Raw genomic sequence first — 22563 nt, 5'->3', positions numbered from 1 at the left:
ATTGCCCAAATATGTTTCCAAACTTTTAGATTTCTCTTCTTCCTCTGGAACACCAATTATTTTTACGTTTGGTCATTTAACATAATCCCAGACTTCTTGGAGGCTTTGTTCATATTTTCTTATTCTTTGTCTTTGTTGGATTGGGTTAATTCAAAAACCTTGTCTTCAGGCTCTGAGTTCTTTCTTCTGCTTGTTCAATTCTATTGCTGAGACTTTCCAGAGCATTTTGCATTTCTATAAGTGTGTCCGTTGTTTCCTGAAGTTTTGATTGTTTTTTATTTATGTTATTTCATGGAAGATTTCTCCCCTCATTTCTTGTATCATTTTTTTGATTTCCTTAAATTGGGCTTTGCCTTTCTCTGGTGCCTCCTCAATGAGCTTAATAACTGACCTTCTGAATTCTTTCTCAGGTAGATCAGAGGTTTCTTCTTCATTTAGATCCACATCTGGTAAGCTAGTGTGATTTTGTGGGGGATGGTAACCTTGTTTTTTCATATTACCAGAGTTGGTTTTCTTATTCCTTCTCATTTGGGTAGATTCTGTCAGAGGGAAGGTCTAGGGCTCAAGGCTGTTGTTCAGATTCTTTTGTCCTATGGGGTGTTCTCTTGATGTAGTACTCTCCACCTTTTCCTAGGGATGTGGCTTCCTGAGAGCCCAAGCTGTAGTGATTGTTATCTCTTTTTAGGATCTAGACATCCAGCAGGCCTACCAGATTCCAGGCTGGTATTGGGGGTTGTCTGCACAGAGTCCTGTGATGTGAACCATCTGTGGGTCTCTCAGCTGTGGATACCAGCACCTGCTCTAGTAGAGGTAGCAGGGGAGTGAGATGGACTCTGTGAGGGTCCTTAGTTTTGGTCATTTAATGCACTATTTTTGTGCTGGTTGGCCTCCTGCCGGGAGGTGACACTTTCAAGACAGCATCAGCTGTGGTAGTATGGGGAGGATCAGGCGGTGGGTGGGACCCTAGAACTCCCAAGAGTATATGCCCTTTGTCTTCAGCTACCAGGGTGGGTAGGAAAGGACCATCAGGTCAGGGCAGGGCTAGGCGTGTCTGAGCTCAGACTCTTCTTGGGCGAGTCTTGCTGCAGCTGCTGTGGGGTTGGAGGTGTGGTTCCCAGGTAAATGGAATTATGTTCCCAGGAGGATTATGGCTACCTCTGCTGTGTCATGCAGGTTGTCAGGGAAGTGAGGGAAAACTGGCAGTCACAGACCTCACCCAGCTCCCACGAAACCCAGAAGATCGATCTCACTCCCACCATGCCCCCAACCCAGTAGTACCAAGTCTGTTTCCAGGCAGTGGGCAAACAGGGCTGAGAACTTGCCCCAGGCTACCAGCCTCCCAGCTGCAAAAGCAAGTAGTGCTTTTGTGCTTCCCTGCCTGTGCAGTCTGCACACCAGATTCATGCCTTCCCCCAAGTTCTGGCCAGGAGATTTCCTGTTCAGTTGGAATTGTTACAAAATTCAGCTGGAGTTTTCCTTCTCCCTGTGAGGTTTTCTGAGTTCCTCTGGCAGTCCTCCCCAGGTAGCCCTGTGAGACAAGTCAGAAATGGCTTCCCTGGGAACCCAGAGAGCCCACAGGGCTTTTCCTGCTACTTCCTTTACCCCTGTATTTCACTTGGTTCTCTAAATTGACTCAGCTCCAGGTAAGGTCAGAATCTTCTCCCATGATCTAGACCTTCAGGTTCCCCAGTGAGGTTGTGTGTTTGAAGGTGGACAATACCCCTTTCCTACTTCCACAGTTTGGGTACTCACAGTATTTGGGGCATCTCCCAGGTCCTGCAGGAGCAATCCACTTCCTTCAGAGGGTCTCTGGATTCTCTTGGCTTTCCTGAATTATTCCTGCAGTAGTTCTGGAGCAAAAGTTCACAATGCAAGACTCCACATGCTGCTCTGTCCATCCGAGTGGGAGCTGCAATCTAGTCCTGCCTCCTGTCCACCATCTCTGTAGCCTTATATTAATAGTATAGTTTGAAGTCAGGTAATGAGATGCCTCCAGCTTTGTTTTTTTTTGCTTAGGATTGCTTTGGCTATTTAGGCTCTTTTTTGGTTCCATATGAATTTTACAATAATTTTTTCTAATTCTGTGAAAAATGATGTTGGTAGTTTGACAGGAATAGCATTTAATTTCTTAATTGCTTTAAGTAGTGTGGCCATCTTAATGATATTGACTCTTCTAATCCATGAGCATGGAATGTTTTTCCATTTGTTTGTGTTGTCTCTGATTTCTTTCAGCAGCAATTTGTAGTTCTCCTTTTACCTCCTTGGTTAGCTATATTTTTAGGGATTTTATTCTTTTTGTGTCTATTGTGAATGGGATTACATTCTTGATTTGGCTCTCAGCTTGGACATTATTGGTGTATAGAAATGCTACTGATTTTTTGTACATTGATTTTGTGTCCTGAAACTTTACTGAACTTGTTTATCAGTTCCAGGAGCCTTTTGGCAGATTCTTTAGAGTTTTCTAGGTATGGAATTATGTTGTCAGTGAACAGAAAAATTTGACTTCTTCTTTTCCTATTTTGATGCCTTTTATTTCTTTCTCTTGCCTAATGGCTCTGGCTAGTACTTCCAGTGCTATGTTGAATAAGAGTGGTGAGAGTGGGCATCCTCCTCTTGTGCTAGTTCTCAAGGGGAATGTTTCCAGCTTTTGCCCATTCAGTAGAATGTTGGCTGTGAGTTTGTCATAGATGGCTCTTATTATTTTGAAGTATGTTCCTTTGGTAACCTAATTTGCTGAGAGTTTTTATCATGAACGGATGTTGGATTTTATCAAAGGCTTTTTCCATGTCTATTTAGATGATCATATGGGTTTTCTTTCTAATTCTGTTTATGTGGTGAATCACATTTATGGATTCACATATGTTAAACCAAACTTGCATTGTGAGAATGAAGCCTACTTGATCATGGTGAATTAACTTTTTTTTTTTTTTTTGAGTCAGTGTCTCATTCTGTCACCTGGGCTGGAGTGCAGCAGCACAATCACAGCTCATTGAAGCCTCAACCTCCTGGGCTGGAGTGATCCTCACACCTCAGCCTCCTAAATAGCTGGGACCATTACACCCAGCTAATTTTTTATTTTTTCTGTAGACATGGGGTCTCATATCATGTTGCTCAAACTCCTGGGCTCAAGCAATTCTCCTGACTCAACCTCCCATAGTGCTGGGATAACAGGTATGAGCCACCGTGCCTGGCCATGAATTAACTTTTTCATGTGTAGCTGGATTCAATTTGCAAGTATTTTGTTGAGCATTTTTTCAGTCTATGTTCATAGGGATATTGGCCTGTAGTTTCTTTTTTTGTCTTTGCCAGGTTTTGGTATAAGGATAATGCCAGCTTCATAGAATAAGTTAGGGAGGAGTCCCTCCTCCTCATTTTTTTGGAATGGTTTCAGTAGAATTGGTACCAGCTCTTCTTTGTACTTTTGGTAGAATTTGGCTGTGAATCTTTCTGGTCCCAGGATTTTTTTTTTCTGAGTGTTAGATTATTTTATTACTGAATCAATTTCAAAATTCAATATTGTCTATGTGGGGTTTCAATTGCTTCTTGATTCACTCTTTGGAGGTTATATTTCCAGGAATTTATCCATTTCCTCTAGATTTTCTTGTTTGTATGCATACAGATGTTCATAATGGTCTCTGAGGATCTTTGGTATTTCTGTGGGATTGGTTGTAATGTCACCTTTGCCCTTTCTGAATGTGCTTATTTGGATCGTCCTTTTTTTCTTTGCTAATGTAGCTAGCACTCTATCGGTCTTGCATATCCTTTCAAAGATCCAACTTTTTGTTTCATTGATTCTTTGTATGGATTTTTGAATCTTGATTCCATTCAGTTCTGTTCTGATTTTTGTTATTTCTTTTCTTCTCCTAGCTTTGGAGTTAGTTTGTTCTTGTTTTGGAATGAACATTTTTAGGCCTTTAATATATACAGCCAAATTGCCATCCAAAAAGAATGTATCACTCTGCACTGCCACAAGCAAAGCATGGAGTGCTCCCGTCATCTCAGAATAAAACCCATCCATTTAATCAGCTCATTTAATGAAGGCCCAGGAAAACAAAGTTAGGGCATGATTCTTACTATGTAGATGAAGAGAGTTAAGAGATGGCTAGTGGGGGGGAAAGAGCTGAAGCCTCAAGCCTTCATCCTATTTAATTGTGAAGTATAGTGACCAACTAGTTCTAGTTGGCCTGAGACTTTCCAGGTTTTAGCACTGAGAGTCCAGAGTCCCAGGAAACCCCTAAGTGTCAGGCAGACAAGGACACTTGGTCACTCTATCAAAAGTTAAACACCAGTACCACCTCTAAAGTTCTATTTACCACTTACAGTTTCAGTTTTGAGCCTGTGTCTAAAACTCATTTTTTTAAGATACTCCTTGGTATATTCAGGGAAAACATCATAGAGCAGAGCCTAAGACGTGTGAGTGGTAAACAGAATAGGTCGGGTGTGAATCCTTCTGCTAACCTGAAAAATAAGGCAGTCAGCATGCTTGGACCCTACTAGCGGCATCCAGGTCCAGGGCCTTCCCCCTCCTAGGGTTCCATGTTCATGAAATCTGAGCTAAGCAACAGTATTGGTATTAGATTAAGCTTATTTAACCTCAACCACAAAAGAAAGTTAGAATTGCTGATAAAAAGTGGACATTCTCTGAAAAACATCCCCTTATTTTCTAAGTGTTCAAATTAACTACTAGGCATTTCCTTTCTTCTTCTTTTTTTTTTTTTTTTTTGAGACGGAGTCTCACTCTGTCACCAGGCTGGAGTGCGGTGGTGTGATCTCGGCTCACTGCAACCTCTGCCTTCTAGGTTCAAGCGATTCTCCTGCCTCAGCCTCCCAAGTAGCTAGGACTACAGGTGTGTGCCACCACGCCCAGCTAATTTTTGTACTTTTAGTAGAGACAGGGTTTCACCATGTTGGCCAGGATGGTCTCAACCTCTTGACCTTGTGATCTGCCTGCCTCCACCTCCCAAAGTGCTGGGATTACAGGTGTGAGCCACCGCGCCTGGCCTCCTTTCTTCTTGTGCTATTGAAGAGGGATTTGTGATTTAGGGGGAGCTGAGATATGATTCTTCAACATGGAGAACTCTACCTGTCTTCAAAGGAAGCTCAGTTCTAGTGGGGCAAACACTATGCATAGTTTGCCCTTGACCTTTGGGTTCCATAAGCTCTCTGTTGGGCTGGGCTGGAATTTACTTCTCACCAGACACCCATGGAGGACCCACTCAGTGAGGGCCCCAGGTAAGAGAAGATGCACAGAACATGGTGCTGGGCCCTGGCTACTGTGCAGTGCCAAGAGGAGTCTTCCCTGAGTTGAGTTTTACAGCCTCTCCAGGTCACCTTCATTTTAGGACTCTTTTCTTCATGGTGCCTTTATACCTCCCCAGGACAGTATTTATGATGAAATGGAAGAGAAGTGGTCAAAACAGAAGGCAAAATGGAAGAAGGATGAGAAGTTGGAGCGAGAAAATATCCTGCTACAGCAAAGTGAGTACAGAAACTCTAGCTTTTTTGATGACAAGTGCATTAAAAAACTGCCATGAAGTTTGGTCTTGACTTGAGGAAGGTGGCCTTGGGTTTACCAAGGGTGATGGGCCACATGCTAGATACCCGAATGGAAGGTGCCCAGAGTTTTCATGAAAGCAAAATGACAACAAGGGTAGGGTCTTTTTTGAAGTTCAGGCATCTGATCTAAGAGAGTCTAAGCCTGTACCTTCTGAAACTCATTTGGTCCAAGTTTGCCCACGATGGCTGGAACAAATGCTAGAATCCCTGTAGGGAGTGCAGACTTATTATCTAGAAACAGATGAACCCAAAGTTCCAAGAGTTCTTTAGTTAGAATGTGAAATGTTCACTTGCATGTGGGCAGGGGGCAGACAGGAACAACACAATCCATTATACTAAGAGCTATATTCCCACGTCTTCCAGGAGGAAGTCACACTTGGTAAATATTTTTAATATTTCCAACAATTAACACAGAGCTTGCACCATACAAAGTACTCTATAGGTGCACCTCCCACCCCCATTGAACTTGTTCATAAAAGGAAAAAAGAAGAGAATTTGTAGAGACTACTCCAGGCCTAGAAGACTAGTTGAGGTAGAAGTGGGACCTCTACAGACCTATTCCGCATTCCACACCAACCACATTTATTTCAGATTTAGTTGATTTTAACAAATTACTCATTTAAATGCAGATACTCCATGGGAAAATTAATTCACATTCTGGTGGGCACTCTGGACTGCCAGAAGGTAATATGAAGACCCTGGAGTTAAGGCTGGGGAACGGGATGGGGAGCTGCTCCTGTCTGGGGCTTTACCTAGAATTCTAGTGCAATAGAACCCAAGTCATATCCCCGATTCTAGCTACTCATACGACTCTCATCCCATGTTGCCAAAGTCTAAGTAAAGATGTTACCGCCAGTTTTGGAAGACCGGAATTTAGCTGCTCACCAACCAGCTCAGTCAGAGGCTTACAATGTCAGACCAGAGACTCCCCGTCCATCCCCAGAATTGCAACACTGAAATCTGTGTTTCCCTTTGCCCCTCCTTCCTCTTCTTTGATACTGGGGCTCTACTGGCAGGTTTCCTGCCCAGGACAACAGCTGAAGCCTACCTCTACCCCAGCACTAAGTACAGGATGAATTTTATTGCTGGCAAAGTAATGTTAGCCAAGAGCTTTATTTTAAGATAAGGATATCCATGATAGCATAGTGGTTACGTCAGCAGAGGGAATGGACAAAATAAAAAGCAACAGATTCAAAATAAACTACACACAAAAGAACCAGAGATGTTGGTGGTAAATCCCATATGACTAATGTGATTGAGGACAACCACCGTGCTCACCTCACTGTCAAGCACCCTCAGGTGAGTGTCAGAGGCTGAACACCAATCTGCAATGACCTTGAGTCTGACACAGTCTGGAATTGCTTTTATCTTTAGATATTCTGGGTTTCTCATTGCACCTGCTTTTCCCATCTTTACGTATATATGTGCTTTCCTGTCACTTCCACAGAAAAAAAGGTGACCAAAAAATTCGAATTGGAGTCAAGAGAAGAAGAGAAGAAAATAAATGAATCCTGCAGTGCTGTCTTTGAGAACTTCATTCGAGAGAAGGAGGTAACTCAGCCCAAAGCAACTTGGTGATTGAATGTGTAGTCCGGGTGGTACACCCAAGTCCCCAGGTGTGCCTCCATAATTAGGTGATCTTTTTGTCTTTCTGGGCATAATCCTCCTCTCCCAGCTTTCTGGAAATGTATGCAAATAGAATGACAGTCTTGCTGTCCTTTAGCTGGACAATCTTCCCACAGGCTAGACAGTCTTATCAAAAGGTTCTTAGAACAAAAATTTTAATTAACTGGAAATAACAGAATGCTAAACATGCAGAAACTGAAATTCCTTATTTTGCCAAAATCCCGTCTCTGAATATCCTTTTCATTCTTCACTGTAGCTGTTATAGCTGTAGTGCTATTACTGGGCGCTAGGTCGGGTACAGGTTTAACTTTATAGGAACTTGCCAAAATTATTTTCCAAAGTAGTTGTACCATTTTATTCTTGCATCTTAGATATACTGGAATTCTAGTTGCTCTATATCCTCCACAACAATTAGTTTTACTAGTTTTTTAATTTTGGCCATTCCAGTGGGCATGAAGTGGTACTTCATTATGGTTTTAGTTTCCCTGATGACTAATTACATTGAGCATTTTCTCATATGCTTATTGGTCCATTCATATATCTTCTTCCATAAAGTGCCTGTTCAAGTCTTTTCCCATTTGAAAAAGTAGGAGGTGCTTGTATTTTTATTTTTGATATGTAGGAGTACTTTTTATATTGTGGATACAAGTTTTTTGTCAGATACACATTTTGTAAATATTGTCTGTCTGCCTGTGGTTTGCCTCGTCATTTTGTTAATGATATATTTCGATATACAGAAGCTTTAAATTTTGATGAAAGGCAATGATCATTTTTTTACTTTTATGGTTACAGATTTTTGTGTCCTCTCTATAAAATCGTTGCCTATTCCAAGGTCATGAAGATATTCTATTTTTTAGAAGCTTTAAAATTTTAGCTTTTATGATTCTATGATCCATTTTAAATAATTTTTGTGTATGAAGTGAAGTGTAAGAGTCATGGATCATTTTTGTCTTATGGATATTCAGTTGTCCTGGCATCATTCTTTAAAAATACTTTCCTTTGCCCATTGAGTTGCCTTAGTGTCTGATACAGTTTAGATTTGTGTCCCTGCCCAAATCTCATGTCAAATTGTAATCTCCAATGTTGGAGAAGGGGTCCGGTGGGAGGTGATTGGATGATGGGGACGGATTCTCCCCCTTTCTCTTCTCATGATAGTGAGTGAGTTCTCAAAAGATCAGGTTGTAACACCTCCCCCTTCTCTCTCTTTCTTTTGTTCCAGCTATGTAAGACAGGCCTCCTTCCTCTTTACCTTCTGCCATGATTGTAAGTTTCCTGTGGCCTCCCCAGCCATGCTTGCAGAAATGTGAGCCAATTAAACCTCTTTTCTTTCTTTATTTTTATTATTCTTTTTTTTATTATACGTTAAGTTCTAGGATACATGTGCACAACGTGCAGGTGTGTTATATATGTATACATGTGCCATGTTGGTGTGCTGCACCCATTAACTCGTCATTTACATTAGGTACATCTCCTAATGCTATCCTTCCCCCTCCCCCCACCCCACGACTGGCCCTGGTGTGTGGTGTTCCCCACCTTGTGTCCAAGTGTTCTCATTGTTCAATTCCTACATATGAGTGAGAACATGCAGTGTTTGGTTTTTTGTCCTTGCAATAGTTTGCTGAGAATGATTTCCAGCTTCATCCATGTCCCTACAAAGGACATGAACTCATCCATTTTTATGGCTGCATCGTATTCCATGGTGTATATGTGCCACATTTTCTTAATCCAGTCTATCATTGTTGGACATTTGGGTTGGTTCCAAGTCTTTGTTATTGTGAATAGTGCCGCAATAAACATATGTGTGCATGTGTCTTTATAGCAGCATGATTTATAATCCTTTGGGTATATACCCAGTAATGGGATGGCTGGGTCAAATGGGATTTCTAGTTCTAGATCCTTGAGGAATTGCCACACTGTCTTCCACAATGGTTGAACTAGTTTACAGTCCCACCAACAGTGTAAAAGTGTTCCTATTTCTCCACATCCTCTCCAGCACCTGTTGTTTCCTGACTTTTTAATGATCGCCATTCTAACTGGTGTGAGATGGTATCTCATTGTGGTTTTGATTTGCATTTCTCTGATGGCCAGTGATGATGAGTATTTTTTCATATGTCTGTTGGCTGCATAAATGTCTTCTTTTGAGAAGTGTCTGTTCATATCCTTCGCCCACTTGTTGATGGGGTTGTTTGATTTTTCTCTTATAAATTTGTTTAAGTTCTTTGTAGATTGTGGATATTAGCCCTTTGTCAGATGGGTAGATTGCAAAAATTTTCTCCCATTCTGTAGGTTGCCTTTTCACTCTGATGGTAGTTTCTTTTGCTGTGCAGAAGCTCTTTAATTTATTTAGATCCCATTTGTCAATTTTGGCTTTTGTTGCCATTACTTTTGGTGTTTTAGTTGAAGTCCTTGCCCATACCTATGTCCTGAATGGTATTGCCTAGGTTTTCTTCTAGGGTTTTTATGGTTTTAGGTCTAACATTTAAGTCTTTAATCCATCGTGAATTAATTTTTGTGTAAGGTGTAACAAAGGGATCTAGTTTCAACTTTCTACAGATGGCTAGCCAGTTTTCCCAGCACCATTTATTAAATAAGGAATCCTTTCCCCATTTCTTGTTTTTGTCAGGTTTGTCAAAGATCAGATGGTTGTAGATGTGTGGTATTATTTTTGAGGGCTCTGTTCTGTTCCATTGGTCTATATCTCTGTTTTGGTACCAGTACCATGCTGTTTTGGTTACTGTAGCCTTGTAGTATAGTTTGAAGTCAGGTAGCGTGATGCCTCCAGCTTTGTTCTTTTGGCTTAGGATTGACTTGGCAATGCAGGCTCTTTTTTGGTTCCAGATGAACTTTAAAGTAGTTTTTTCCAATTCTGTGAAGAAAATCATTGGTAGCTTGATGGGGATGGCAATGAATCTATAAATTACCTTGGGCAATATGGCCATTTTCACGATGTTGATTCTTCCTATCCATGAGCATGGAATGTTCTTCCATTTGTTTGCATCCTCTTTTATTTCATTGAGCAGTGGTTTGTAGTTCTCCTTGAAGAGGTCCTTCACATCCCTTGTAAGTTGGATTCCTAGGTATTTTATTCTCTTTGAAGCAATTGTGAATGGGAGTTCACTCATGATTTGGCTCTCTGTCTGTTATTAGTGTATAGGAATGCTTGAGATTTTTGCACATTGATTTTGTATCCTGAGACTTTGCTGAAGTTGCTTATCAGCTTAAGGAGATTTGGGGCAGAGATGATGGGGTTTTCTAGATATACAATCTTGTCATCTGCAAACAGGGACAATTTGACTTCCTCTTTTCCTAATTGAATACCCTTTATTTCCTTCTCCTGCCTGATTGCCCTGGCCAGAACTTCCAACACTATGTTGAATAGGAGTGGTGAGAAAGGACATCCCTGTCTTTTGCCAGTTTTCAAAGGGAATGCTTCCAGTTTTTGCCCATTCAGTATGATATTGGCTGTGGGTTTGTCATAGATAGCTCCTATTATTTTGAGATACATCCCATCAATACCTAATTTATTGAGAGTTTTTAGCATGAAGCATTGTTGAATTTTGTTGAAGGCCTTTTCTGCATCTATTGAGATAATCATGTGGTTTTTGTCATTGGTACTGTTTATATGATGGATTAGATTTATTGACTTGTGTATGTTGAACCAGCCTTGCATCCCAGGGATGAAGCCCACTTGATCATGGTGGTTAAGCTTTTTGATGTGCTGCTGGATTTGGTTTGCCAGTATTTTATTGAGGATTTTTGCATCAATGTTCATCAGGGATATTGGTCTAAAATTCTCTTTTTTTTGTTATGTCTCTGCCAGGCTTTGGTATCAGGATGATGCTGACCTCATAAAGTGAATTAGGGAGGATTCCCTCTTTTTCTATTGATTGGAATAGTTTCAGAAGGAATGGTGCCAGCTGCTGGTTGTACCTCTGGTAGAATTCAGCTGTGAATCCATCTGGTCCTGGACTTTTTTTCGTTGGTAGGCTCTTAATTATTACCTCAATTTCAGAGCCTGTTATTGGTCTATTCAGGGATTCAACCTCTTCCTGGTTTAGTCTTGGGAGGGTGTATGTGTCCAGGAATTTATCCATTTCTTCTAGATTTTCTAGTTTATTTGCATAGTGGTGTTTATAGTATTTGCTGATGGTAGTTTGTATTTCTGTGGGATCAGTGGTAATATCCCCTTTATCATTTTTTATTGCGTCTATTTGCTTCTTCTCTCTTTTCTTCTTTATTAGTCTTGCTAGCGGTCTATCAATTTTGTCGATCTTTTCAAAAAACCAGCTCCTGGATTCGTTGATTTTTTGAAGGGTTTTTTGTGTCTCTATCTCCTTCAGTTCTGCTCTGATCTTAGTTATTTTTTGTCTTCTGCTAGCTTTTGAATGTGTTTGCTCTTGCTTCTCTAGTTCTTTTAATTGTGATGTTAGGGTGTCAATTTTAGATCTTCCTGCTTTCTCTTGTGGGCATTTAGTGCCATAAATTTCCCTCTACACACTGCTTTAAATGTGTCCCAGAGATTCTGGTATGTTGTGTCTTTGTTCTCATTGGTTTCAAAGAACATCTTTATTTCTGCCTTCATTTCGTTATGTACCCAGTAGTCATTCAGGAGCAGGTTGTTCAGTTTCCATGTAGTTGAGCAGTTTTGAGTGAGTTTCTTAATCCTGAGTTCTAGTTTGATTGCACTGTGGTCTGAGAGACAGTTTGTTGTGATTTCTGTTCTTTTACATTTGCTGAGGAGTGCTTTACTTCCAACTATGTGGTCAATTTTGGAATACATGCGACGTGGTGCTGAGAAGAATGTATATTCTGTTGATTTGGGGTGGAGAGTTCTATGGATGTCTATTAGGTCCGCTTGGTGCAGAGCTGAGTTCCATTCCTGGATATCCTTGTTAACTTTCTGTCTCGTGGAACTGTCTAATGTTGACAGTGGGGTGTTAGAGTCTCCCATTATTATTGTGTGGGAGTCTAAATCTCTTTGTAGGTCTCTAAGGACTTGCTTTATCAATCTGGGTGCTCCTGTATTGGGTGCATATATATTTAGGATAGTTAGCTCTTCTTGTTGAATAGATCCCTTTACCATTATGTAATGGCCTTCTTTGTCTCTTTTGATCTTTGTTGATTGAAAGTCTGTTTTATCAGAGACTAGGATTGCAACCCCTGCCTTTTTTTGTTTTCCATTTGCTTGGTAGATCTTCCTCCATCCCTTTATTTTGAGCCTCTGTGTGTGTCTGCATGGGAGGTGGGTTTCCTGAATACAGCACACTGATGGGTCTTGACTCTATCCAATTTGTCAGTCTGTCTTTTAATTGGAGCATTTAGCCCATTTACATTTAAGGTTAATATCATTATGTGTGAATTCGATCCTGTCATTACAATATTAGCTAGTTATTTGCTCGTTAGTTGATGCAGTTTCTTCTTAGCATTGACGGACTTTACAATTTGGCATGTTTTTGCAATGGCTGGTACCAGTTGTTCCTTTCCATGTTTAGTGCTTCCTTCAGGAGCTCTTGTAAGACAGGCCTGGTGGTGACAAAATCTCTCAGCATTTGCTTCTCTGTAAAGGATTTTATTTATCCTTCAATTATGAAGCTTAGTTTGGCTGGATATGAAATTCTGGGTTGAAAATTCTTTTCTTTAAGAATGTTGAATATTGGCCATTGGCCCCCACTCTCTTCTGGCTTGTAGAGTTTCTGCCGAGAGATCCGCTGTTAGTCTAATGGGCTTCCCTTTGTGGGTAACCCGACCTTTCTCTCTGGCTGCCCTTAACATTTTTTCCTTCATTTCAACCTTGGTGAATCTGACAAGTATGTGTCTTGGAGTTGTTCTTCTCAAGGAGTATCTTTGTGGCATTCTCTGTATTTCCTGAATTTGAATGTTGGCCTGCCTTGCTAGGTTGGGGAAGTTCTCCTGGATAATATCCTGCAGAGTGTTTTCTAACTTGGTTCCATTCTCCCTGTCACTTTCAGGTACACCAGACGTAGATTTGGTCTTTTCACATAGTCCCATATTTCTTGGAGGCTTTATTCATTTCTTTTTACTCTTTTTTCTCTAAACTTCTCTTCTTACTTCATTTCATTCATTTGATCTTCAATCACTGATACCCTTTCTTCCACTTGATCAAATCGGCTACTGAAGCTTGTGCGTTTGTCACGTAGTTCTCGTGCCATGGTTTTCAGCTCCATCAGGTCATTTAAAGACTTCTCTACACTGTTTATTCTAGTTAGCCATTCGTCCAATCTTTTTTCAAGGTTTTTAGCTTGTTTGTGATGGATTTGAACATCCTCCTTTAGCTTGGAGAAGTTTGTTATTACCAATCATCTGAAGCCTTCTTCTCTCAACTCGTCAATTCATTCTCCATCCAGCTTTGTTCCATTGCTGGTGAGGAGCTGCATTCCTTTAGAGGAGAAGAGGCGCTCTGATTTTTAGAATTTTCAGCTTTTGTGCTCTGGTTTCTCCCCATCTTTGTGGTTTTATCTACCTTTGGTCTTTGATGATGGTGATGTACAGATGAGGTTTTGGTGTGGATGTCCTTTCTATTTGTTAGTTTTCCTTCTAACAGTCAGGACCCTCAGCTGCAGGTCTGTTGGAGTTTGCTGGAGGTCCACTCCAGACCCAGTTTGCCTGGGTATCACCAGGAGAGGCTGTAGAACCGCAGATATTGCAGAACAGCAAATGTTGCTGCCTGATCGTTTCTCTGGAAGCTTCATCTGAGAGGGGCACCCGGCTGTATGAGGTGTCAGTTGGCCCCTACTGGGAGGTGTCTCCCAGTTAGGCTACTCGGAGGAGTCGCCTAACTCCTCCGAGGCAGTCTGTCCATTCTCAGATCTCAAACTCCGTCCTGGGAGAACCACTACTCTCTTCAAAGCTGTCAGACAGGGACGTTTAAGTCTGCAGAAGTTTCTGCTGCCTTTTGTTCAGCTATGCCCTGCCCCCAGAAGTGGAGTCTACAGAGGCAGGCAGGCCTCCTTGAGCTGCGATGGGTTCCACCCAATTTGAGCTTCTCAGCCACTTTATTTACCTACTCAAGCCTCAGCAATAGCAGGCGCCCCTCCCCCAGCCTCGCTGCTGCCTTGCCATTCGATCTCAGACTGCTGTTCTAGCAGTGAGCAAGGCTCCGTGGGTGTGGGACCCTCCCAGCCAGGCGTGGGATATAATCTCCTGGTGTGCCGTTTGCTAAGACTGTTGGAAAAGCGCAGTATTAGGGTGAGAGTGACCTGATTTTCCAGGTGCCGTCTGTCACGGCTTCCCTTGGCTAGGAAAGGGAATTCCCTGACCCCTTGCGCTTCCCAGGTGAGGCGGTGCCCTGCCCTGGTTCGGCTCCTGGTGCGTGGGCTGCAGCCACTGTCCTGCACCCACTGTCTGACAATCCCCAGTGAGATGAACCTGGTACCTCAGTTGGAAATGCAGAAATCACCCGTCTTCTGCGTCACTCACGCTGGGAGCTGTAAACCAGAGCTGTTCCTATTTGGCCATATTGGAACCGCCCCACTAAACCTCTTTTCTTTATAAATTACCCAGTCTCTCAGGTAGTTCTTCATAGAAATGTGAGATCAGACTATTATAGTGTCTTTGCTGTAGTTGGGGGTCTAGGACTCTCCATTCTGTTTAATTTGACTATTTTTCTATACTTAGGTCAACAACACATTGTCTTGACTACTGAAGTTTGAAATCGGGTAGCAAAGGTTATCTAGCTTTGCTATTGTTTTTCAAGATTATTTTGCCTTTCCACATTCTTTGTATTTTTACATAAATGTTAGAACTAGCTTGTCAATTTAGAATTAGCTTATCAAGGAAGCTTGCTGATATTTTGACTGGGATTTCATTGAATATAAAAATCAATCTGTGGTGAGATTAATTCTTAAGAGTATTGAATCTATACACTGACTTAAGAAAAGCTTTTGATGAAAATATAATTTCTTTTAATATTTGTCAGTGAGATAAGGTTGAACATAAGTAAGATTTTCATTAACTTCAACATGTCATGTCACTAGTTTATAATGTCTGCTTCATTATAGCAGTGTGTAAGCTTTGGTGAATATTATATTCCTGAATCCTAGTCTGGCTTTCTTAACTCCCTAGAAGATGTGCCAGAACCACAGTGCTAACCTTTTCCTAATAAAATTGTTTTTAGGAGCTCTTGAAACAACATCAAAGTGACACCTTGCAATTAGAAGAGCTGAGAAAAACCAAAGAGGTAAGCTTTTTCATCCTTTCCTGTGGACTTGGTATATTACAAATACACCAGTAAAATAACAAGCTGTCAGTATAATGGAATCGATGATAATTTCCCCAAAACCAATAAGAAATCGAAGACCTAAAGCTGAGTTTACTGGATTCAGTAAATTAAAAAGAATTTTTGAAATTATCTGTAAAATAAAGCCAGTGGGTCTTTTTAAACCAGTGGGTCTTTTCGAACAAATAGATCAGCAATATACTATGTGATCTTCAGTGTTGAATGACTTTCATTTCTAGCAAGGTTCAAACCACAAATGATCTTTCAGTTATAAAACACCAAGTTCTTCCCTTTGAGCTCTGAAAAGTATAAAACTGTCTCCTTTGGAACTCTGTCACCAAGCCCCTCCTTAAACTCTGAGTGTACCTCACACATGATAACTTCCTCAGGGACTCTATTCTGGGACAAATTATGGCAGTCTGTGGGAGACAACTGAAGAGGAGCTGTTCAAATCCACAAGGTGATGTGTGATTCTTCCATCACTGAGAATTTGACTTGGATCCAGAATGAACATGTTTGAGAAAATATTAGTCATTATAAAGGCATTGTAAATGAATTCTATCTTAGAGCCCAGGCAGGGCTTCAGCATTATTGAAAGGCAAATAGACTGTGGTGTCCTACAAGTTCAAGAAATGGGCTTTGGAGGAAGATGTACCCAGTGTATTATAATAACTATTTTCATGAGCTTGTCTACGAATTCTGTCATTTGTGTCATGTCTGGGTCTGTTTCTCTTCATTGATTTTTCTCCTCATCTATGGTCATATTTCCTTGTTTGCATGCCTGGTAAGTCTGGCTTGGATGTCAGCCATTTTGGTGTTTACCTTGTTGGGTGCTGAATATTTTTATATTCCTTTAGATATTCCTGAGCTTTGCCCTGGGATGCAGTTAAGTTGCCTGGAAACAGTTTGATCCTTTCAAGCCTTGCTTTTTAAGCTTTGTTGGGCAGAACTAAAGCAGTCTTTAGTATGGAACTAATTTTCCCCCACTACTGAGGTAATACCCTCTGAGTACTCGACACCACACCCTCTGTATGAGAAGGATTTTCTACTCTGCCTGATGGGACCATGAACTATTCCCAGCCCTGTGTTGGCCCTGGAGATTGTTCCACCTTCTCCTCGCTGATGGTTCCTTCCTCTAACCTTGTCTCTTTCTATTTCTTCCTTCCATCACTCCACCCCAGAGGCACTTGCCTCCTTGCTGTTCCTGTAACAGGCCAGCATGTTCCTACCTTGGGGTCTTCGATATTCTCTCTTCCTGAAAAGCTCTTTCCCGGATATCCACATGACTAACTTCCTTTCCTCCTCCTGTTCTTTATTCAAATGCCACCTTCTCAGAAGCTACCCGATTTAAGGGCTCCGCTCCCTGCCCAACACTTGCTTTTCTCCAAATGGGATGCCACTGGAGGTTTTCGAGGAGAGAGTATCATTTGGGAAAATAACTGTGGCAGCAATGTGAAGGAGAATCTGAAGAGGCAAAATGATGGGAGGCAGAACCTATTAGAAGGGTCACCTCCCCTTTACACCTCGACCTGACTTCTGCTCCCATCCCAGCCATGGAAACTGTTCTTGTTAAAATCACAAGTAAATTCCGAGTTGCCAAATCCAAGGAATGCTTCACCTCACTTGACATGAGCAGTATCAGGTGCAATTGATCACTCTCCTTGCAACATTCACCTGTCTTAGCTTTCATGGGCTTCTGGCGTTTCCTTCACCTCATTGGTCACACCTTCTCAATCTCCTTTACTAGAACTCTGCTTAAAACTCTTCAATGGCACCCCATTGTTCTCCCACCTACTTTCTAAGTCCTGGAGTATTTTGAGGCTTGTTCCCAGGCCCCACTTCTCTTCTTTATCTCCCATTTCTCCTTTGGTGAGCTCATCTGTTCACACAGATGTAAAAGCCATCTCTGTGCTGATAACTTGGGTTGATACCTCCAGCCTTGCCTCTCTCCTGAGTTCCAGGCTTGTACATCCAACTGCCCATTTGACATTTCAACATAGGTGACATACAGACACCTCAAAATTAACATGCCCAGTTCCACACTCTCAATTTTCCACCAGAGATTTAGCCCCCAAATTGTCAACTCCCTCAGCTGTTCTAAGCCTAGACCTGAAGTCATCCTTGATCTCTTCTTTCCTTTCACTCCCCCAAATTCAACCCAGCAGCCTCAGCCGATCCTCTATAACATATTCCAAATTCATCCGCGTCCCTCCAACTCTGTTGTCACCTTACCCTAGTCCATTATTTCTCACCTACACGACTGTAATATTCTCCTCCTTAGTTCCGTTGCTTTCCCTCTTGCCCTTCCAATCCATCCCCATGGAGCATAATGTAAGCAGTAAGATGCGTGCATTCACTTCTCTGCTTAAAATCCTTCAGTAGGTCCCCATTGTTCTTAGGTTACCTTGTCCTCTTAGGTGCCACCAAGCTCCCCTGTATTTCCTCACCATGGCCCTCTATCCTTACTATCTCTATTCCAGCCATATTGGTGTTCCTTTAGGTCCTCAAACAGAATGAGCATTTTGGATTTTTTTAATTATACTTTAAGTTTTAGGGTACATGTGCACAATGTACAGCTTTGTTACATATGTATACATGTGCCATGTTGGTGTGCTGCACCCAGTAACTCGTCATTTAACATTAGGTATATCTCCTAATGCTATCCCTCCCCGCTCCCTCCACCCCACAACAGGCCCCGGTGTGTGATGTTCCCCTTCCTGTGTCCATGTGTTCTCATTGTTCAATTCCCACCTATGAGCAAGAACATGCGGTGTTTGGTTTTTTGTCCTTGCAATAGTTTGCTGAGAATGATGGTTTCCAGCTTCATCCATGTCCCTACCAAGGACATGAGCTCATCATTTTTTATGGCTGCATAGTATTCCATGGTGTATATGTGCCACATTTTCTTAATCCAGTCTATCATTGTTGGACATTTGGGTTGGTTCCAAGTCTTTGCTATTGTGAATAGTGCCACAATAAACATACGTGTGCATGTGTCTTTATAGCAGCATGATTTATAATCCTTTGGGTATATACCCAGTAATGGGATGGCTGGGTCAAATGGGATTTCTAGTTCTAGATCCCTGAGGAATCGCCACACTGACTTCCACAATGGTTGAACTAGTTTACGTCCCACCAACAGTGTAAAAGTGTTCCTATTTCTCCACATCCTCTCCAGCACCTGTTGTTTCCTGACTTTTTAATGATCGCCATTCTAACTGGTGTGAGATGGTATCTCATTGTGGTTTTGATTTGCATTTCTCTGATGGCCAGTGATGATGAACATTTTTTCATATGTCTTTTGGTTGCATAAATGTCTTCTTTTGAGAAGCGTCTGTTCATATCCTTCGCCCACTTGTTGATGGGGGTTTTTTTTCTTGTAAATTTGTTTGAGTTCATTGTAGATTCTAGATATTAGCCCTTTGTCAGATGAGTAGGTTGCAAAAATTTTCTCTCATTCTGTAGGCTGCCTGTTCACTCTGATGGTAGTTTCTTTTGCTGTGCAAAAGCTCTTTAGTTTAATTAGATCCCATTTGCCAATTTAAGCTTTTGTTGCCATTACTTTTGGTGTTTTAGACATGAAGTCCTTGCCCATACCTATGTCCTGAATGGTATTGCCTAGGTTTTCTTCTAGGGTTTTTATGGTTTTAGGTCTAACGTTTAAGTCTTTAATCCACTTGAATTAATTTTTGTATAAGGTATAAGGAAGGGATCCAGTTTCAGCTTTCTACATATGGCTAGCCAGTTTTCCCAGCACCATTTATTAAATAAGGAATTCTTTCCCCATTTCTTGTTTTTGTCAGGTTTGTCAAAGATCAGATGGTTGTAGATGTGTGGTATTATTTTTGAGGGCTCTGTTCTGTTCCATTGGTCTATATCTCTGTTTTGGTACCAGTACCATGCTGTTTTGGTTACTGTAGCCTTGTAGTATAGTTTGAAGTCAGGTAGCGTGATGCCTCCAGCTTTGTTCTTTTGGCTTAGGATTGACTTGGCAATGCAGGCTCTTTTTTGGTTCCAGATGAACTTTAAAGTAGTTTTTTCCAATTCTGTGAAGAAAATCATTGGTAGCTTGATGGGGATGGCAATGAATCTATAAATTACCTTGGGCAATATGGCCATTTTCACGATGTTGATTCTTCCTATCCATGAGCATGGAATGTTCTTCCATTTGTTTGCATCCTCTTTTATTTCATTGAGCAGTGGTTTGTAGTTCTCCTTGAAGAGGTCCTTCACATCCCTTGTAAGTTGGATTCCTAGGTATTTTATTCTCTTTGAAGCAATTGTGAATGGGAGTTCACTCATGATTTGGCTCTCTGTTTGTCTGTTATTAGTGTATAGGAATGCTTGAGATTTTTGCACATTGATTTTGTATCTTGAGACTTTGCTGAAGTTGCTTATCAGCTTAAGGAGATTTGGGGCAGAGATGATGGGGTTTTCTAGATATACAATCTTGTCATCTGCAAACAGGGACAATTTGACTTCCTCTTTTCCTAATTGAATACCCTTTATTTCCTTCTCCCGCCTGATTGCCCTGGCCAGAACTTCCAATACTATGTTGAATAGGAGTGGTGAGAGAGGACATCCCTGTCTTTTGCCAGTTTTCAAAGGGAATGCTTCCAGTTTTTGCCCATTCAGTGTGATATTGGCTGTGGGTTTGTCATAGATAGCTCTTATTATTTTGAGATACATCCCACCAATACCTAATTTATTGAGAGTTTTTAGCATGAAGCATTGTTGAATTTTGTCGAAGGCCTTTTCTGCATCCATTGAGATAATCATGTGGTTTTTGTCATTGGTTCTGTTTATATGATGGATTAGATTTATTGATTTGTGTATGTTGAACCAGCCTTGCATCCCAGGGATGAAGCCCACTTGATCATGGTGGATAAGCTTTTTGATGTGCTGCTGGATTTGGTTTGCCAGTATTTTATTGAAGATTTTTGCATCGATGTTCATCAGGGATATTGGTCTAAAATTCTCTTTTTTTGTTGTGTCTCTGCCAGGCTTTGGTATCAGGATGATGCTGGCCTCAAAAAATGAGTTAGGGAGGTTTCCCTCTTTTTCTATTGATTGGAATAGTTTCAAAGGAATGGTACCGGCTCCTGGTTGTACCTCTGGTAGAATTTGGCTGTGAATCCATCTGGTCCTGGACTTTTTTTGGTTAGTAAGCTCTTAATTATTGCCTCAATTTCAGAGCCTGTTATTGGTCTATTCAGGGATTCAACTTCTTCCTGGTTTAGTCTTGGGAGAGTGTATGTGTCCAGGAATTTATCCGTTTCTTCTAGATTTTCTAGTTTATTTGCATAGAGGTGTTTATAGTATTCTCTGATGGTAGTTTGTATTTCTGTGGGATCGGTGGTGATATCCCCTTTATCATTTTTTATTGCGTCTATTTGATTCTTCTCTCTTTTCTTCTTTATTAGTCTTGCTAGCAGTCTATCAATTTTGTCGATCTTTTCAAAAAACCAGCTCCTGGATTCATTGATTTTTTGAAGGGTTTTTTGTGTCTCTATCTCCTTCAGTTCTGCTCTGGTCTTAGTTATTTCTTGCCTTCTGCTAACCTTTGAATGTGTTTGCTCTTGCTTCTCTAGTTCTTTTAATTGTGATGTTAGGGTGTCAATTTTAGATCTTTCCTGCTTTCTCTTGTGGGCATTTAGTGCCATAAATTTCCCTCTACACACTGCTTTAAATGTGTCCCAGAGATTCTGGTATGTTGTGTCTTTGTTCTCATTGGTTTCAAAGAACATCTTTATTTCTGCCTTCATTTCGTTATGTACCCAGTAGTCATTCAGGAGCAGGTTGTTCAGTTTCCATGTAGTTGAGCAGTTTTGAGTGAGTTTCTTAATCCTGAGTTCTAGTTTGATTGCACTGTGGTCTGAGAGACAGTTTGTTGTGATTTCTGTTCTTTTACATTTGCTGAGGAGTGCTTTACTTCCAACTATGTGGTCAATTTTGGAATACGTGTGATGTGGTGCTGAGAAGAAAGTATATTCTGTTGATTTGGGGTGGAGAGTTCTATGGATGTCTATTAGGTCCGCTTGGTGCAGAGCTGAGTTCCATTCCTGGATATCCTTGTTAACTTTCTGTCTCGTGGAACTGTCTAATGTTGACAGTGGGGTGTTAAAGTCTCCCATTGTTATTGTGTGGGAGTCTAAATCTCTTTGTAGGTCTCTAAGGACTTGCTTTATGAATCTAGGTGCTCCTGTATTGGGTGCATATATATTTAGGATAGTTAGCTCTTCTTGTTGAATTGATCCCTTTACCATTATGTAATGGCCTTCTTTGTCTCTTTTGATCTTTGTTGATTGAAAGTCTGTTTCATCAGAGACTAGGATTGCAACCCCTGCCTTTTTTTGTTTTCCATTTGCTTGGTAGATCTTCCTCCATCCCTTTATTTTGAGCCTCTGTGTGTGTCTGCATGGGAGGTGGGTTTCCTGAATACAGCACACTGATGGGTCTTGACTCTGTATCCAATTTGCCAGTCTATGTCTTTTAATTGGAGCATTTAGCCCATTTACATTTAAGGTTAATATTGTTATGTGTGAAATTGATCCTGTCATTCTGATGTTAGCTGGTTATTTTGCTCGTTAGTTGATGCAGTTTCTTCCTAGCCTCGATGGTCTTTACAATTTGGCATGTTTTTGTAGTGGCTGGTACTGGTTGTTCCTTTCCATGTTTAGTACTTCCTTCAGGAGCTCTTTTAAGGCAGGCCTGGTGTGACCAAATCTCTCAGCATTTGCTTGTCTGTAAAATATTTTATTTCTCCTTCAATTATGAAGCTTAGTTTGACTGGATATGAAATTCTGGGTTGAAAATTCTTTTCTTTAAGAATGTTGAATATTGGCCCCCACTCTCTTCTGGCTTGTAGAGTTTCTGCCGAGAGATCCGCTGTTAGTCTGATGGACTTCCCTTTGTGGGTAATCCGACCTTTCTCTCTGGCTGCCCTTAACATTTTTTCCTTCATTTCAACTTTGGTGAATCTGACAGTTATGTGTCTTGGAGTTGCTCTTCTCGAGGGGTATCTTTATGGTGTTCTCTGTATTTCCTGAATCTGATTGTTGACCGGCCTTGCTAACTTGGGGAAGTTCTCCTAGATAATATCCTGCAGAGTGTTTTCCAACTTGGTTCCATTCTCCCCGTCACTT

At 41.1% G+C, this 22563-nt stretch overlaps 1 protein-coding gene across 13 annotated transcripts in view; it reads left to right on the top strand.

Moving 5' to 3' along the window:
* The window catches only part of FLACC1 (flagellum associated containing coiled-coil domains 1), a 68510-nt gene that overhangs the window by 41557 nt on the left and 4390 nt on the right, over window positions 1-22563 (top strand). For all 13 annotated transcript variants that reach the window (XM_054479111.1, XM_054479110.2, XM_054479107.2 and 10 more), the window contains 3 exons: window positions 5379-5478; window positions 7004-7107; window positions 15317-15379. In XM_054479111.1, coding sequence (XP_054335086.1) covers window positions 5379-5478; window positions 7004-7107; window positions 15317-15379 — 267 coding nt within the window. The remainder of the gene's footprint in view (window positions 1-5378; window positions 5479-7003; window positions 7108-15316; window positions 15380-22563) is intronic.

The sequence above is a fragment of the Pongo pygmaeus genome, chromosome 11, assembly GCF_028885625.2.
Source record: "Pongo pygmaeus isolate AG05252 chromosome 11, NHGRI_mPonPyg2-v2.0_pri, whole genome shotgun sequence".
Taxonomy (NCBI): domain Eukaryota; kingdom Metazoa; phylum Chordata; class Mammalia; order Primates; family Hominidae; genus Pongo; species Pongo pygmaeus.
This window is presented reverse-complemented; position numbering and strand designations above follow the sequence as displayed.